Here is a 17,368-nt window from a genome sequence, read left to right as displayed (position 1 = left end):
AGATGGAGGCAGAGACTGGATTTCTGTGGCCTCCAGCCAAGCAATGCCTGGAGCCACTGGACACTGGAAGAGGCAAGAAAGGATTCTCCTCTAGAGCGCGTGTGGCCCAGCCAACACCTTGCCTTTGGACTTCTGCCCATGAGCTATGAGACAATACATTCCTGTTGGTTTAAGCCACTCCGTTTGTTACAGGAGCCCTGGGAAACCAATACAACCAGGCTCAGCCAAGACCAGAGACCATGCTCTCAACTCCATGCCAGGGTGACTTGAGCATAAAGGGGACAGGAATTATCTCAGATCCCTGAGACTTTGTCGCTCCAGACTGAGACTCTCAGTGTGAGAAATGCAGACTTTCTCCTCTTGATGATCACTTCAGTTATGAATGACCTCCCCAAACAGAAGTGTTCCCTTATTATAACTGGTAACAATTCCAAGTGTGTCCACAAAACAAAAACAGGAAAGTAAAAACTCTCCTGGAGGGGCTTTCCTAGTGGCTGGCTCAGTGATAAAGAATCTGCCTGCCAACTCAGGAGACATGGGTTTGATCCCTGGTTCGGGAAGATCCCACATGCCTTGAAGCTAAGCCCCTGCATCACAACTACCGAGCCTGTGCTCTGAGCACTAGGGAGCCACAACTATTGAGCCCATGTGCTGCAACTGCTGAAGCCCAGGTGCTCGAGAGCACATGCCCTGCAACCAGTCGAGCACCGCAACTAGAGAACAGCCCCCGCTCACCACTACTAGAGAAAAAGCCCCCGCAGCAACGAAGACCTAGCACAGCCAAAAATAAATTAAAAACCACATTAAAAAATTTAAATAATAAAACCTCTCCTGGAGATAGATGTGAAGAGAGTATATGAGAACGTTCTGTACAATCTTCCTAGTGATTCTATAAATTCTATACATCTAACCCTGTCCTAAAATCAAAGGAAGTTGATTTACCAAAGAAAAACCAACTCCCCTGGAACTCCTTTGAGGATCAGCCCTGAGACCCTAGTTTGAGAAATGATGCCTTACTTGGTGCTGTGCCCATTCATGTATGTAGAATGAATGGCAGTGCTTATGATCTGGGGGGCCCGTCAGAGCTTACGTGTCTGTCCTGAGCGCCGATACCCATCTGGCATACTCTGTTCTCCCCTCATCTGGTCCAAGAAGACCCAGCTCTGCCCAAGCAAAAAGAGGTGTGATGCTGGGTGTGAGGAATTCTGTGTGGGAACCAACTGCTCCACACACTTCCCTTCGGAAAACCCCGTGCCCAAAGTGGCAAAAAGCTCACACAAACCAACGCCAGGAAAAGCCTTCTCAGTGACACCCGGAGAACATCAGAGCAAGAAACTGGGAGAGACAAAGCTGAGTGTAACAGAATAACAAAATGTGAATGAGAAGAGAACAGATAAGAACAAGAGAGAAGAGATAAGAAAGAGTAAGAAGAGAAAGAAAAAGGATGAACTACAAAGACGCGGGGTCTTCGCAAAACACATTTGAGATCTCTCTCCCCCCCACACCAAAATGTCAGTGAAATGAAACTAGCTTCTGAAAATGTAACCAGTTTCTCACAGCCCCAAAAAGGAAGATCGGGGAACCGTGGCGAGGGAGGAGACAGCGTTAGATCTTACTTCGGAGCCGGGCATCAAGAAGGGGCCCCAGCCATCCACGTTTCCACGAGGCACACTCCCAGCGGCTCGCACCACCCTCGCAGGGACCCTCTCCCCAGATCTAGAAGTTTCCCACTTGGGGGTCGGGAATGCCAGGCCCTCCAGATGAGTTGAACAGGGTCCTCCAGGCCGCCCCAGACTGGGCACCACTTTCCAACCGTTTAGCAGTCCAGAGGGTCCCCTGGATGGCCCAAGGCTGTCCACACCCCTCCCTCCTCCCCGCCACGGCGGCCACACCCGCCCCCAGACTCCCATCTCTCCCACACCCAGGCCCCCTTCACTCCCACCCAGCCCCCACACCCCCGGCTTCTTCAGAATTCTTACCTTCCACTCTTGGCCCCCCACTTCCTGCCCACCCTCTCCCAATCTCAGGGCCCTCATTACTCCCCCACTTCCCGCTTCCCTCCGTACTCGGGGCACCTCACCTCTGGCCACCACGCACGCCCTCTTTTCTCTTTCTGCCCCTTGACACCGTTCCTCCACGCCCCTCACTCGGGGGCCCCCCCACACCCAGCTCCCTCGGTTCGGCCCCACAGACCCTACATCAGGCCCCCACGGACCAGGGCTCCTTACCCTGGGAACCCCAGGCACCTCACCGCGTCCCTCCCGGCCAGGGTCCCCCCCCCGCGGCCGGCCTCGTGCGCAGCCCCCGCGCGCAGCCCGGCCCCGGGGCCCCGCACTCACGGCTGTAGAGGGCGATGCCCGCCGCGTCCGGGCCGGCGCGCACCTCGAGGCGCAGCGCCTGCTGCTCCGCGTGCCGCTGGATCTCGCCGTTCGCGTCGCCGATGGTGAGGAGGCGGGCGCCGGGGAACACGGACACGGCCCCGCAGGGCCCCGTGACACCCGTGCCGGCCGCCCCCGCGCCGCCCACACCCGGCCCCGCCGCCGCCGCCGGTGCTGCCATCTTAGATCCGGCTCCAGGCCCCGCCACCGCCGCCGCCGCCGCGCCCGGGCCCAGGCCGCCGCCGCCGCCGCCGCCGCCGCCGAGCAGGCCGAGGCCGAGGCCGAGCCGGGCAGCGCCGCCTGCCGGCCACGCGCCGCCTCGCCGCCACCGCCGCTGCGGCCCGGCCACCGTGGCGCAGCGCCCCCTGCAGGCGGCTCTGGGCGCTGGGCGGGCGCACGCTAGGGGGCGGGGCCGGACCCCCTCACCCCGTCCCGCCCCGCGCGAATGGACGCTGCTTTGTGAAGTGACTCCGTGGCCCAGGAACTGCAGGGTGGGAGCTTACGTCAGGGGTGATGCTCGGCCGCGCGGACACGCCCCTAGACTTAGGACCCCGCCCCCAGCTCGGCTTGGCCCGAACGGCCGCGCTTTGTAAGACCGTGCGGCGGCGGAGGCCCACGAAGGGCGGGGCCCGGAGCTCGCGCCAGGGGGCGGTGCTCGGCCCTGCGGACACGCCCTCAGGCCCCGCCCCACGCCGGCGGCCGCGCTGTATGAGGTGGCTTTCTTGCCAGGGAAACGGCGGGGGCGGGTCTGACGCCTGAGGCTTGGCTCCGCCCCCGGTCCCGCCCGGCTTTGTGAAGCGGCACGCAGAGGGGCGGGGCCTCTTCGAAGTTGGGCCCCGCCCCTGTACCGGTCCAGCTCCCCCGACACCGGGCCTTGCTTTGTGAGGTTCTGGTTTCTTGAGAAGGGCTAGAGTGGGGACAGAAGGTAGGACCATGCCCCAGCCTGTGGCCCCACCCCCAGCAGGCCTGCATGAAGAGCAGTTCGAGCCAGGACTTGGCCTCTGAACCCCATCTTTAACCCCTCTCTGGCACTCAACGGCTCCTTCTCCTTTCCCCTTCCCCCAGTGCCCTCTTCCTCCATTCTTGGCCCTTCACTGTCTTCTACCCACAAAAAGTTGTTGGACCCCCCCTTACCCCCTGGCCCCCTCATTCACTCTTCCTTCCCCCAGTGATGACTGGCCAGTGAATCCACTACTCCAGAGCCCCATTCTCTTTCAGGGTTTCCAGAGGAGCTTGAGGCCCCTTGCCTCATGTAGACCGCCTCTCCCGACACCCCCATGGCCCTCCCCAGACACCACCCTGACTGCATGCACTTGAGGGGTACTTCTCCCCAGCCCCCAGCAATCAGTGATTAGACAGCAGAGGTCGTGGGCTTGAAGGACTACACTCCATAGGGACCTTGGGAACAGCTCAAAACATTATAATTAATAACTTAGGCTTGCCAGCAGGGTACACAGAATATACCCCACCCAGGGTACCCTATGCTCCAAAAACCCAGTCAGGTTGGCCAAGTCAGGTGTGATGGGAAGGAGGAAACCAGAGGGGTGTGTGAGGCTCAGATTCATAACAGCCCAACTAAAGGCCAGAAGGGATCCTAGCATCTCCTCCCCTGGTGGGTTGAGAAGCTGGAAATCCTGAGATGCTTCCTGCTTTCCGTCCAGCCTCCAGGTCGATGCTTTCACCCCCTCTCCCACTTGCTTCTCTGCGAGGAAGGTCCCAAGGGCAGGAATCTCCTTTGTCTCTTCTGTTCAGTTCCCTGAGAAAGCAGCAGCCAGAAGTCCCCCAAGTAGCTGGAGGCCCTACAGAGCCTGCCCAGCTCCAGGGGGAGGGCTGAACAGAGGGCACGGCAGACAGAGAGAAGGGCTCCCCTAACAGGCCCGGAATGTGCTGAATTCAGGGGGCTCAGGTGAGGATGATGTGGAAGTGGGCCTCTTCCGGGGCCCAGGTGTCTCGGTGGAGCCTGAGGAAGCATCCAGGTTGGCTGTATCTTCTTCTGAAGTCATTTTCTTTGTCCGTAGAGGGAAAAATAGAGAATGAAGTGATTTGGGGTTTCTTGATCTTGGGTTGCCCCATTTTCTGAGGCTGAGACTCCCACAGTCCATCAGGTCTCACCTCACTGCCCCCCCACATACACACAGACACATCTGCACACAAACACAGATGCAGGTCCCTGACCCTGCCATCGGTCCTGTCTTGATGTCTACTGAAAAAGGAACCAGACAGCCTGGGTTCAAATCCCAGCTACACCTCTTCCTAGTGGTGTGATTGACCTCTTTATGTCTCAGTTCCCCCTTTTGTACAATGGGAGAGAGTGGCAGTACCCTTCATCCTGGGGTGGCTATGACTCATAAAGATGAACACTGTATGGCATCATTTCTCTATAAAAATCCAGAATAGGCAAATCCACCAAAGTGACAGAAAGCAGAATGGTGAGTGCCAGGGTCTGAGGTGGGGGGGTTGTTTAATAGGCAAAGAATTTTGTTGTGTTTTGTTTTATTTTGGCTGCACCTCGCAGCTTGTGGGATTTTAGTTCCCCATCCAGGGATTAAACCTGCGCCCCCTGCAGTAGAATGGTGAGTCTTAACCACTGGACCACCAAGGAATTCCTTGACAGGGTTTGTTTTCCAAGATACAGTTCTGAGAATGATGGTGGTAACAGTTGTACAACAATAGGAATATACTTAATGCCACAGAACTGTACACTTAGAAATGACTAAAATGGTAAATTTCATTTATATTTTACAGTGATTATAAAAAAAAAACTAGAAAAGATCACTAGAACTTACTGTTAAAGAAAAGAACCATCAGTGCATAACAGTGTGGTTAACATGCTGTCATTTGTGTTAAAAAGAGTGAGGATACAGACTTGCTATTTTTGCCTTTACTTGCTTGTATGTGCAAGAAGTTCCTAATGGTCATTTACCTGCATGTGTGTGTGCAGAGTGGAGGCCAGTGGGCAGAGGGATTAAGAAATAGCAGAGAACTTTATGAATATAGATTAAAGATAATTTTTTCATTTGGTTGTATTTCATAGTCTATATACGTATATATTTAAAGTCTCCAGGACTAGGATACTGAGAAATAAGTTATTTTTTCCTTGTTTTTTTTTTTTTTCCTGTCTTCCCATCATTTCGTTTTAAATGCCTTTTAAAAGTGGGGAGAGGGAAGCAGAAATCATCAGGCTAGTGCCTTGAGCAATGTGGCTTCTCAGGGAAGGTTTTAGAACGTGCCCTACCCTCCAGGTTTTTCTTAACAGCTTGTTCCCTGAACTGAGACCTCACAGAGCTGGACAGGTCGGTGCCAAGCCCCTTCCTTCTCACCATCTGTATACCAGTGATGGAGGCCAGTCTCCATCTGCTCTGGAGCATCACTGGGTGCGGTGGCCCCTCTCTTGTCTCTCAAGGACTCCGCCACGCCTCCTCCTCCCTCCGCCCACTCATCTACTCTGAAATCAGTGCAGTGTTTCCCATCCTCTGAATCTGACCTGCATCTGTTCGCACCTCCCACCTCCGCTGCCAGCACGCTGGACCAAACTACCCACTACGTCTGGCGCCTGAACCATCTGAGCTGTCTGCGCCTGGTCCCCGGGTTCTTATCAGCCCACGGCCCCCACAGCTTGTGCTCGTTGCAGCCACCAGAGGGCGCCCGTGGGCACGTAGAGTGGGGTCACGTCTCTGTTCCAAACCTTCCAGGGCTCTCACTTGACTTCGGATAAAAGTCAAAGTTCTGCGCAGGAACCCCCTCCACTCCTCACGCCTCTGCATCCCAGTTCTACTGGGCCGTGTGGAGAACGTGCCCTGAGCCTGGATCAATCCTCCACAGCTATCTCCTGCTTGTCACTTATCTCTTAGACCTCCCAGATCTCCCATATGAATGTGTTAGCTTCCTGGGCACCCCCTACCCGATGTGCTATCATCTGTCTCCCCCTGTGGAATTAAGAAGCTCAGGGGATGAAGGGTCTCATCCTGTTCTTGTCCAGATGCCCAGGAAGGTTATGTCAAACCCATCCAGCCCTCCCCCCACCCCTATTTCCTACAGTGGTGCCCCAAGCCAACTGACTCCACCCCAGGCTCCCTCACTATGGTCCCAAAGCATCCATTTATACAAATAGGACTCCTGAGGCCACCTCAAGTGGGACCAACTGCACCCCAGACCTGTACCCATCTCTGCATGGAGAGAAGCTAGCTGGACATTTTTTTGTTTCTGTGTTTGGCCACACTGCAGCTTGCAGGATCTTGTTTCCCAACCAGGAATAGAACCCGTGGCTCCTGCAGTGGAAGTGCAGGGTCCTAACCACTGGACCGCCAGGGTATTCCCCTAGCTGGACATCGTCTTCATCCATGGTGTCCCTGGGTCAGATATCTTTAATTTGCTGAATAATAATTACCCCAAGGCCACCACAAAATGCAACTGTGCAGAGGAGAGCCATAGACTAGGATGCTATGTGATCTGGGAGAGCAATGCCCTGCTAAACACGAGGTGAGGAGCAGGGGTGGGTGTGAAGGTTGAGACCCTCCTCCCCGAAAAGGGAATACATGTCTGGGACAACTAAGCTGAAATTCCTGAAACTGAACATGAAAGTAGTCTTTTCTTTATACCAGACTGTCATAAGGCTCCATGACTCCAAAGAAGCCCCCAGGTCATCTTTTGTTACCATTGTGAGTGCAAAGGCAGTGCTGACAACCAGGGGCCTTGCCCACTGCCCCACAAAGCCCTGGACAGCGTGGCTACCTCCAATCCCCTGGAATTTTCCAGAACCAACTCTCAGTTTAAAAACAAGCCCCGCTCAGTGATTCTGGGCTTTTCCCAGGCCCTATAAGCCCAGGGACAACAGGTCAGCCCAGCCCCGCTGGTAGCCCCCATCTTCCAATGGTCAGAACAGTAAGCAGAAAACTGGATCCGAGAAACGGGAAGACTTACCATGATGGTAAACAGGGAGTTGTCGAAGGACATGTCTGGAACAGGAAGAGAAGAAGACCAGGGTGGGGGCCAGTTCAGATTTCTTGCTCACCCCCCATTTCCCAGGCCCTCCCCACAAGCCCACAGGCCCTAAATCCACCCTGAGGAAGGGCATGAGGTCCATCACCCAGCAATCTCTTTGTCCGCCCGCCAGCCCATTCTGCAGGGTGAACAGTTGCAAATTGAGCTGTGTCCCTCTTCTGCTCAGAACTCTCCCTAGGTGACCTCTAGCTGCTCTCCGGAAAATGGGTGCCTCATCTCAACTCCTGCTTTCCAGAATACTTCTCATTTCCCCCTATCCTGGGCTCTCCACTAATTGCCCGCCCTTCACCCAGCTACTCCCTGTTCCCCCCTGTAGTTCTCTGATTTAAACACCACTTCCTCCGGAGACCGCCCTCCCAGCCCAGACAGCGTCCAGCTTGTCATGGGCTGTTTCCCCACTGGAGTATAGGCTTGTGGACAGAAATCACCTCTGTCTTGGTTATCTTGGGAGCCCTCAGGCTTTAGCACATAGAGGCACATGCTCATTTAGCACATGCTCAATGAATTTAGCACATGCTCAAGGGAAACAGAGGTACAGAGAGTGGGGTTTTCTCTGCTTAGGGCCCCTTCATGAGCATCCCACCTCACAGGCAGACTCTCTCTCTCTGCCCCCCCGGTGGAAGCCGCCAGAACAGCACATTCTGGACCACAATTGGGGCTCCATTAAGTGCTGTGCTAGACACCGGGAAAGTTGGGTGCGCCCGTGATGGACAAGACAGCTTCAACTCCCCACCCTCTTGGAGCTGATGGTCCAGTACTGGAGGTACGTATCATACACCCAAGCATCCAATGATTACTTAGTTGTGTGTCTACTGAGGGCTAAGAAGAATGACAGGGTGCTAGGGGAATGTAAATAGAAAGAATAGATCCTGCCTAGGGAGTCAGGGAAGGCTTCCTAGAGGAGGTGACCTTTAGATGGAGGCCACACAGGGGGCCTAGGCAGAGCGGGGGAAAGCTGTTTGCACCAAAAAGAAAAGAGAGAGAGGTGAAGACTGGGAGGGACATGGTGGGGAGGAGGAAGGGAAAGAGGAGGAGTGTGTGTTCTGGGTTCTAAGGGAAGTGAACAGCTGTAGAAGCAGTGAGTAGAGAGGCCCGATGGCCTTTTGAGGCAGTGACTCTGCCCGGGCGAGGGACAGCATCAGGGAAGCACACACCTGTGGTGGCGATGTTAACCCAGCAGGACTCTCGCTCTCTGCAGAGGGATTTGGGAGAAAGTGATGACATGGAGGCTCCTTCCGGGTAGCCCTGGCCCCAAATTTGATCCTTCCTCCCCACCCACCTCCTCCCGCCCCGCCGAAACCCCTCAGATGGAAATTCTCTTGCAGGAGCCCCACAGCCAGGTGAAGTCAGGATTTGATCACTGGGGCTACTCTGCCACCAGGCAGCAAGGTGTTCACCCCTCTCTCCGAGGGAAGAAACCGAGGCTGGGGCCAGCGGATAGATTCTGACACCCAAGAACCAGGGCCACTGTCTACAGGCTACACATTGGGGGCTGCACAACGCCAGGGGACACCCACTTGCCTCTTCCTCACTATGGATTTCTAGAATGATTACTCAACAAACTTTGGCAACTGGCGATAAAGGAATGCAAGGAAGGCTCCGTCTCCTAATCTGTTAAAAGGGGTCATTCATAGAGCCTACTTTCAGGGCTGATGCGAGGACAATGTGAACTCAAAGTGCAGAGTCCCCCAGCACACAGCGCAGAGCACACCGGAAGCGCTTCCTAAATAGCACCTGTTTTTATTAACTCGCCCATCCACCAGAGGGCGCTGTTTGAGATGGAGCCCTGGAAGTTCCCTTCTGCCCCAGAACCCGGCCAGCTCTTCAAGGCCAATCAGTAACTCCTGCCTTGGGACTGAAATTTTTCCCCAAAAAACTACCCTCTGAGGGTCTCCAGGGATGTTCTCACCGTCTCTTCTGCAAGTTTTTTACTTTAACTGAGAACAAACAAACAAAAAGCATTTGTTAGATTTTGGTCCTGGTTGCAAAAAGCGAAGAAACCAACAAGGCATCTTGTACATTTGCCACCCAGCCTTGCTTTCTCCCCTGGCAAATTTCCCTCTCAACAGGGGAGCTACTGAAGACACTTTTCCCTCCCAATTACATGAGTGATATATGTTGGTAAAACCTTCAAGCAAGGTACAAAAATGTAAAAAAATAAAATCTTTTAAAATACTGATTTCAAAAATATATATAAAATAAAATAAAATACTGATTTCAGTGGGTGCCAGAGGCTGGGGGAGGGGTAACGGGGTTCAGTATTTAATGGGGACAGTTACAGTTTAGGAAGATGAAGAGATGGATGGTGGTGATGGTTGTAGAGCAGTAGAGGTTAAAAATTAAAAACTAAAAAAATTTTAAAAAAGGAATTCCCCAGCAGTTCACTTTCATTGCCAGGTGCTCAGGTTTCACCCCTGGTTGGGGAGCTAAGATCCCACGAGCCCCACGGGATGGCCAAAAATCTTAAAAAATAAATAATAAAAAATAAATTTAAAAAAAGAGTTAAATGGCAAATTTTACATCATGTATATTTTACCATATATATATATATGAATTTCCCCTGCCCACCACCATCATCGAAATTCTGAAAGGTTCTTCACTGCTAAATTTTTGGAGTAAGAACTCCCAGTTGTGTGCCTCTGTGCTCCTAAAAATGGGTGTGAGTTGGAGTGCATTTTAGTGCATTTGCAAGTTCTGGTGAGCCACGCTTTCTCTGCCTGCTGTTACCTTTCCTGATGATCAGGGCAATAGTCACCAGTCCAGCGAGGAGGAGAGCGGCTCCAGCCAGGCTCAAGGACAGTGCCAGGATCCAGGCGGGCACTAGAGGAAGATGGGGAAAAGAGAGGTTGGGTAGGCCATGGAATTGTGGGGGTGCAGGGAGAAAGTGGGGCTCCTGGCATACACCCGGGCTACCTTTAGAGAGCCAGCCCTCCCCCTATGCCCCAGAAACATTTGGTTTAGGTACAGCTAGACCTTGGGGATCTAGCAATACTGTCTGGCCAATTAGCATATTCCCTACCCCTGGCTAACCTAATTGGTTCAGGGAGTGGCACATTGCCCAAGGTGAGCCAATGAAACTAATTTCTGGACTTTGGCTAGATTTCTGGAAAGAGGCTTACTCCTCTGGCCAGCATTGCAAAGCTGGTAGGATATACATCTGGAGCTCCAAGGTATACAATTATGACATCATGAGAGGGAGGGCCTGCCTAAGAATAAGACACAGAAGAAAGCAGAGCTGAGAAGTGGCACGTAATTCCTGACATCGTTGAGAACATGGATCCAGCCATGCCAGAAATCAGTGCCATGAACAAATTTCAGTTCAGTAAACCAACAAATCCCCTTTTGTTGCTGAAGCCAATTTGAGTCCAGTTTTCAGTTACTTGTGGTCTGAAGAGTCTTGCTGGCTGGGGAACGGGGTCAGACGACATCCATCCCCAGCCACATGGTGGACTCTGAGGCCCACACAGAGGTAGCCACAGAAGCATGAAGCCCTGGCTCCAGAGTTTATGTCTCTGCAAGAGATCTGGCTGCCCCTCCCTGGAGAGAGGCAAGGAATCTCTCAGGGGAGCCAGGAGGAGATGCCTGGACCCCAGTGGAGGTCAGGAACTAGCCAGGAGGGGAGGAGAGGTGCTCACTTGGGTGTTCTCCGTGTTAGCCCTTGTTCATTCTTTAATCTGGGGCAGGAGCGCTGTTACCACCCTACTCGGAGACCACAGGTCCAAGGTGAGAGAAGGGGGCCTTTGATAGTGGAACTTGAGGCCAGGGAAGGACACAGAGAGTATTCTGTCATCACAGCCAGTGGGCCTCTGCTGGCTACAACCTTCTCTTCACAGCAGGAAAGTTCTGATGTTGGTGACACAGGGAGTCTACCCCGAGGCTCCTCCCTCCCTCCCTCCCTCCTGCTTCTTGATCCAAAGACCAGTCCCAGCCCCCACTCCTGGAAAGACCAGAGGAAGACATCTTCACTCCCAGGGCTTCAGTCGCACTCAGACAAAAAGCCCGAGTCCTTGCTGCAGCCACAAGGCCCTGCATGATCCTCCTTGCCTCCCCCTGCCCTCATCTGCTCCCCACCTTCCCCTTGCTTGCTATGCTTCAGCCATATGGGGTGCCTCCACGTCCCTCAAACACACCAGGCACGTTCCAGCCTCAGGGCCTTTGCACAGCCAGCTCCCTCCTGCCCCAGACAGCCATGTGGCTGGCTCCTCATCCTTCAGGCTCAAACATCACCTCCTTAGACAGACTTCCCTGATCACTCTCCTCTCTATTTAAAGTGACACCCTTGGGAATTCCCTGGTGGTCCAGTGGTTAGGACTCTAGCACTTTCACTGCTAGGGTCTGGGTTCCCTATCTGGTTGGGGAATTAAGATCCTGCAAGCCATGTGGCACACACACACACAAAAAAATGCCATTCACCAGGCTGTATTTCATCCCTGTCACTTCCCTTGTCCCCCACTAGCTGACTGAATATTTACAAAACTCCTTATTTATCATCTGATGTCCAATGCCACCCCCTCATAATGTGTGAGAGGGCAGGGACTTTTCTTTCATCCACTGCTGAGCCTGCAATGCCAAGGACAGTGCCTGGTGCATAGCAAGTACTCATAAATATTGTGGCCAGTAAGGAAAGGTGCAGCTGAGGGTAGAGGTTTAACGTCTGGACTTCAGAGGCCAGTGGAACTCCAGCTCTGCTGCCTGCTGGCTGAGTGACCCAGGCCAGCCTCTTCAGCTCTTGGGCCTCAGTTTCCTTATCTGGAAAATGAGAAGAATGACTGTACCCATTGCATATGGTGAAAGTGAAAGTGAAGTCGCTCAGTCGTGTCCGACTCTTTGCGACCCTGTGAACTGTAGCCTACCAGGCTCCTTCATCCACAGGATTTTCCAAGCAAGAGTACTGGAGTGGGTTGCCATTGCCTTCTCCATGGCATGTGGTGACTGAGGATTAAACAAGGAAAAGAAAGTCCTGGCAAGAAGTGATGACTCCCAGGTGGAGAGAAAAGTGCCTACAAAGCCTTGGCCATGAGAAGATGGAGCCTGGGCAGTGAGGGCCGATGGGGGGACTTACCTGGGAAGGAGACGTGCACAGGCTCGCTGAGGTTCGACAGCTGGGGTTGCCTGTTCTCGCCAAGCACACTATACTGGCAGCAGAACGGTCCCCCTCGAGCCTCCCTGCTGCCACCGCTCAGGTTAAAGATGACCCTGAGCTGGTCCTTGGGGGCTTTCAGGAGCTCCACCACCTCTCCACCTTGGTACAGTGTGAAATTCGCCCCTGGGAAACCCCTGGGGGCCATGCACAAGATGTGGATGGGGTCCTCTTGACTGCTGGGGTGTGGGGGCACCAGCATGATGGATGGCGCCGGGATAGCCAAGGAGCCTGCGAAGCAAGATGGGGGGGTTAGGCGGGTGGGTGGTTAGAGCAGAGGCCAGCCTGGCTGTGTAGCCTTGGGCAAATGGCTCACCCTCTCTGGGCCTTGGTTTTTATGTACAAGTGGAGGCTAATTGTCCTTCTGTGTGCACACTGACACTTCAGTCATGTCTGACTCTTTGTGACCCTATGGACCGTAGCCTGCCAGACTTCTCTCTCAATGGAATTCTCTAGGCAAGAATACTGGGGTGGGTTGCCATGCCCTGCTCAAGGGGATCTTCCTGACCCAGGGATCGAACCTGTGTCTCCTGCATTGGCAGGCAGGTTCTTTACCACTAGCGCCACCTGGGAAGCCCCTAGTTGTCCCTACCCTACTGCTATGTTGAGAGGATCAAGTGCCCAGCACGTGGTGAGAGGTCATGTTGTTGGAGTCATTTTATCATAATAGCCGTGGATGTTACACAGCATCACAGTTACACTCGTATTACTTCTATCAACAGCACTGACCACATGCCAGGCCCTGTTTAGGCTCTGGGGACAGAGCAGTGGATGAGATAGACAGATGAACAGACAAGACATGCCCGCCCTCGGGAGCTGACATTCTCAAGGAGATGAGGGTGATGGGGTAGCCAGAGAGGGCTTCCCTGAAGATACAGCACGGAAAAGCTGGGAGCGAGCATTCTAGGCATCTCAGGCAAAGGCTGGAGGCTGGAAGGGGTGTGGGGTGCTCAAGGAGTCCAGGTGGCAGGAGGTGGGGGTGATCGAGGGGAGAGTGATTCTATCTCATTTCCCAGGCTGTGATGAGGGATACGATTTCAGGGCACGGCTTCCTGCAGGAGGGACCAGTGTCTCCCCGGCTACCCCAGGTTCCCGCGTGGAGCGTCTGGCTCAGGTGAGGTCGACACAAGCCTTTCCTTATCCAGCTTCCCTCCCACCCTCTCCGACCCACCAGTAGATCCTCCTGCTGCCCCAGTCCTGGAGGTAGAAACCTACAGAGGCCAAGCAGGGCTGAGTCATGGGGTGTGGGCACTGCTGTCTCCAGTGGGAGACAGTGGCATTTCTAATACCTGTGATGTGGGGGTACTGAGACCCCACAAAAGACGTCCATGCTCCGGGGCTCTTTCCAAGGCTCTGGGGCAAATCTGACAGGGCTCAGCCTCTCCAGCTCCTGGTGTGTGTGCACACACCCTTCCCCGCCGCCCCCTAGCAGAGACAAGGTGGTGGATGGAGGGAGCGGAACAGGGCGAGGGGTGGCACAGGGACATCAGCTCACCAGCTGCAAGCAGCAGGAAAATCCAGGGCATCTCTCCTCCCGCGTTTGGTCAGGAAATCTGGCGGAGGCTCGGGTGGCCCACGGCTCGCTGCCAGCTCCTCCTGTGAGGCCAGAGCAGGGAAAGGAGAACCAGGGCTGATTTGAGCTGAGTGTTTCCTCACTGGCAGGAAATTGCACACACACGCAGTGGGCACCGAAAGGGACTCTCCCCTCCCCACCCCTTCCACAGACACACATCAGAGCCTGGCACCTCACTGCTCCTTGGGGGCCCAGGTTCGGCAGACGGGAGGAAAAGGTGGATGAGATGGTCCAGTGTGTGTGTGTGTTTATTTTTCCCTAACTGGGCATGAGGAACGTGGGCACAGGGAGCGTGGGTCATATGGGAAACCCAGCCCCAAGTCACAAAAGGTGGCCCAACATGTGCCAAAAATTTGAAACGTGTGTGGTGGAAGTTGGTAGGGCATGATGATTAGGGCTTGGCCTCTGTGACCACAAGCAAGGCACAGTCCTTCCTGGACTTCCTAGCAAGTCCTCTGCTTGCCGCCTGGAAGAATGGGGCTGAGTAGCGGACACTAGCTCCGAAGAATTTGTGGGACAAAGTATATTGGTTCGTGGGGTGTGAGTGTTCATAGGATGAGGCCACACAACCTCCTGTGTCTCAGGAGCTTCGCCAGTCAGGTGAAAGGCAACATCAGCTCCAGAATGGAGGAAATGACATCGTTTGCAGCATAAATTGCCTCCTGTTGATAGCCAGGAAATTTCCAAAGGTCTGTCTTACCCACCTTGGTCTCTAAACATTTCTGGTCAAGTCTACCAGGCCCACCTGGTGGTTTACACCCAGGAAGGATGCAAGTGTGTAGTTGCCAACATTAAAAAGGATCATTAGAGTGGGTTTTTTTCTTTGGATACACAAAGCTGATTTCAACCTCAGGACCTTTGCATGTATGCCATCATCCCTGCATGGAACACAATTCTATTGACCTGGTCAAAGCCCACTTCTCCTTCAGGTCTTAGGGTGTTTTTTTTATTTTTACTTTTTGGCTGTACTGGGCCTTTGTTGTTGTACAGGCTTTCTCTAGTTGCAGTGAGTGAGAGCTACTCTCTAGTTCTGTTGTGCAAGCTTCTTCCTATGGGGGTTTCTCTTGTTGTGGAGCACGGGTTCTAGGGGATTCAGGTTTCAGTAGTTGTGGTGCATGGGCTTAATTGCTCCATGGCATGTGGGATCTTCCTGGACCAGGGATTGAACCCATGCCCCTTCTATTGGCAGGCAGTTTCTTAACCACTGGACCACCAGGGAAGTTCATGTCTCTGTTTAAATTCTAATTTTTTTAGGAAATCTTTCCACATCCCTCTGAACTTAGAAAAATCCCTTTTCTGAATTCCAGGATAGTACCTTGTAATTTTCTTTGATTGCAACTAGCATGCGTGTATTTTCATGTTTGTCCATTTCATCTACATTATCAAACTCATTGCTATGAGCCAGTTCATATTTCCTTGTTTGCTTTTTATTGTCTGTAGGGTTTGTAGTGGTGTCTCCTCTTTCATCCCTAATAATAGTAATTTGTGCTTTCTCTCTCTTTTTTTTCTTGATTAGTCTTGCTGGGGGTTATTCAGTTTTCTTAATCTTTATCCAAGTACCAACTTTTGACTTTGTTGTTTTTCTCTATTTTCAATTTTCTATTTCATTGCTTCATGGTCTTATCTTTATTTTGTTCTTTCTTCCAGTTACCATATGTTTAACTGGCACTTCATTTATTTTTGGTTGTGCTGAGTTTTGCTGCTTGCCAGCTTCCTCTAGTTGTGGCGATCGCGGGGCTACTCTTGGTTGCAGTGCGAGGGCTTCTCACTGTGGTGGCTTCTCTTGTTGCAGAGCATGGGATCTAGGTGGGTGGGCTCAGTAGTTGCGGCACATGGGCTTAGTTGCTCTGAGGCATGTGGAATCTTCCCAGGCCAGGGGTTGAACTGGTGTCCCCTGCATTGACAGGTATATTCTTATCCACTGTACCACCAGGGAAGTCCGATACTTTTTTCAGTGGCCCAGTATATGTCTACATACAATGTGCACAAAAAATGAAAATGCACTTTGCAGTTGCTTTGTGTGCTGCTAGTGCTGCTTCTGAGTCGCTTCAGTCATGTCCGACTCTGTGTGACCCAATAGACGGCAGCCCACCAGGCTCCGCCGTCCATGGGATTCTCCAGGCAAGAACACTGGAGTGGGTTGCCATTTCCTTCTCCAATGCATGAAAGTGAAAACTGAAAGTGAAGTCGCTCAGTCGTGTCTGACTCTTCACGACCCCATGGACTGCAGCCTACCAGGCTCCTCCGTCCATGGGACTTTCCAGACAAGAGTACTGGAGTGGGTTGCCATTGCCTTCTCCGTTGCTTGGTGTAATATTCTGTAAATATCAATTAGATTAGGTCAGCATGATTCATAGAACATGCTTGAATTTACTGGATTCATCCAGATATCTTCCTCCAGAGTACAGAGACGGAGCCTGGGGTATCTCTTGCAGTTTCCCATTGCCTACATCAGTGCTTGGCACACAGTGAACAATAAATATTTTGGGCTTGTCTAACTTGAAAGCCAAAACACATTCCCTCAGTCTATTTTTGTGGCTTTTTCTGGGTGTGTATGAGACAAGAGTTGGGAGAGATACTTGGTTTATTTATGCCACCAGGGCTTAGAACGGTGCTGGGTACCAGGGATGCCATGAAACAGCTCCTGCACTTGGGAGCCCAGAGTTCAGTGAGTCAGACAAGCAGACAGTGACAGTCCGGTTGGCAAAGTGCTATGTTAAGAGTTTGTCGCTGAGGAAGGTTCTTCACTCAGCTTCAAGAAGTTCAAGGAAGGTTTCTGGGAGGAGGTGACATCTGATTCTGAAAGCCTGAGAAGGAGATGGAAGGAGGGCATTGTAGGTAGAGGGGGACAGGGTCTTGGATGTAAGTAAAGACTTCATCCTGGGAGCATCTAATGTGATGCAGGGATCTATAACCTGGAATTTTTAATTCAGTAACATAGATACACATACCTGTATTGGTCAGCTGTCACACAGATCATGCCCTTAAGAGACAGAGCTGAGGAGTCATGAGCAGGGTGAAAGGGGAGCAATGAGGGACGGTGACTTCCTACGGTCACTGTTAGCAGCCAGGCCTGAAGTTGCTGGAGGGGGAGTGGTCCTGGAACTTGGAGAGAGTTAGAGTTACAGGCTTTTGTCGAAAGATGCAGACTAAAGAGATAGGAGCCAGGGAATAGATACCTAGACCTTCCTTTCCTACATCCTTTAGATATCCTACCAGGGCCAAACTCAACTGGAAAGCAGAGGAAAAGGCAGCCACATTGATCCAGTGTGGAGA

At 52.8% G+C, this 17,368-nt stretch overlaps 2 protein-coding genes across 5 annotated transcripts in view; both read right to left on the bottom strand.

The window, feature by feature from the left end:
* Positions 1-2,635, bottom strand: part of CARM1 (coactivator associated arginine methyltransferase 1) — a 42,071-nt gene extending 39,436 nt beyond the window's left edge. For all 3 annotated transcript variants that reach the window (XM_065917788.1, XM_065917789.1, XM_065917790.1), the window contains exon 1: positions 2,340-2,635. In XM_065917788.1, the coding sequence (XP_065773860.1) occupies positions 2,340-2,559 (220 nt within the window). In that variant the 5' untranslated portion in view covers positions 2,560-2,635. The remainder of the gene's footprint in view (positions 1-2,339) is intronic.
* Positions 2,636-3,795: 1,160 nt separating this feature from the next.
* On the bottom strand, positions 3,796-16,262 carry C1H19orf38 (chromosome 1 C19orf38 homolog). Of its 2 annotated transcripts, none has more exons than XM_065932743.1 (8): positions 15,408-16,262; positions 14,015-14,115; positions 12,442-12,750; positions 10,107-10,199; positions 9,289-9,316; positions 8,534-8,571; positions 7,299-7,333; positions 3,796-4,384 (listed from the first exon to the last, which is right to left on the bottom strand). In XM_065932743.1, exons 2-8 carry the CDS (start codon positions 14,043-14,045, stop codon positions 4,247-4,249), a joined length of 672 nt encoding a protein of 223 aa, XP_065788815.1. In that variant the 5' UTR covers positions 14,046-14,115; positions 15,408-16,262; the 3' UTR covers positions 3,796-4,246. The 2 variants fall into 2 exon arrangements, with proteins under 2 accessions (XP_065788815.1, XP_065788805.1); XM_065932733.1 differs by having other exon boundaries at positions 3,796-4,391; positions 7,300-7,333.
* Between the last annotated feature and the right edge of the window lie 1,106 nt (positions 16,263-17,368).

This window comes from Muntiacus reevesi, chromosome 1, assembly GCF_963930625.1.
Source record: "Muntiacus reevesi chromosome 1, mMunRee1.1, whole genome shotgun sequence".
In the NCBI taxonomy this organism is placed as follows: Eukaryota; Metazoa; Chordata; class Mammalia; order Artiodactyla; family Cervidae; genus Muntiacus; species Muntiacus reevesi.
Note: the sequence above shows the minus strand (reverse complement) of the source record. Positions and strands in the feature narration are given on the sequence as shown.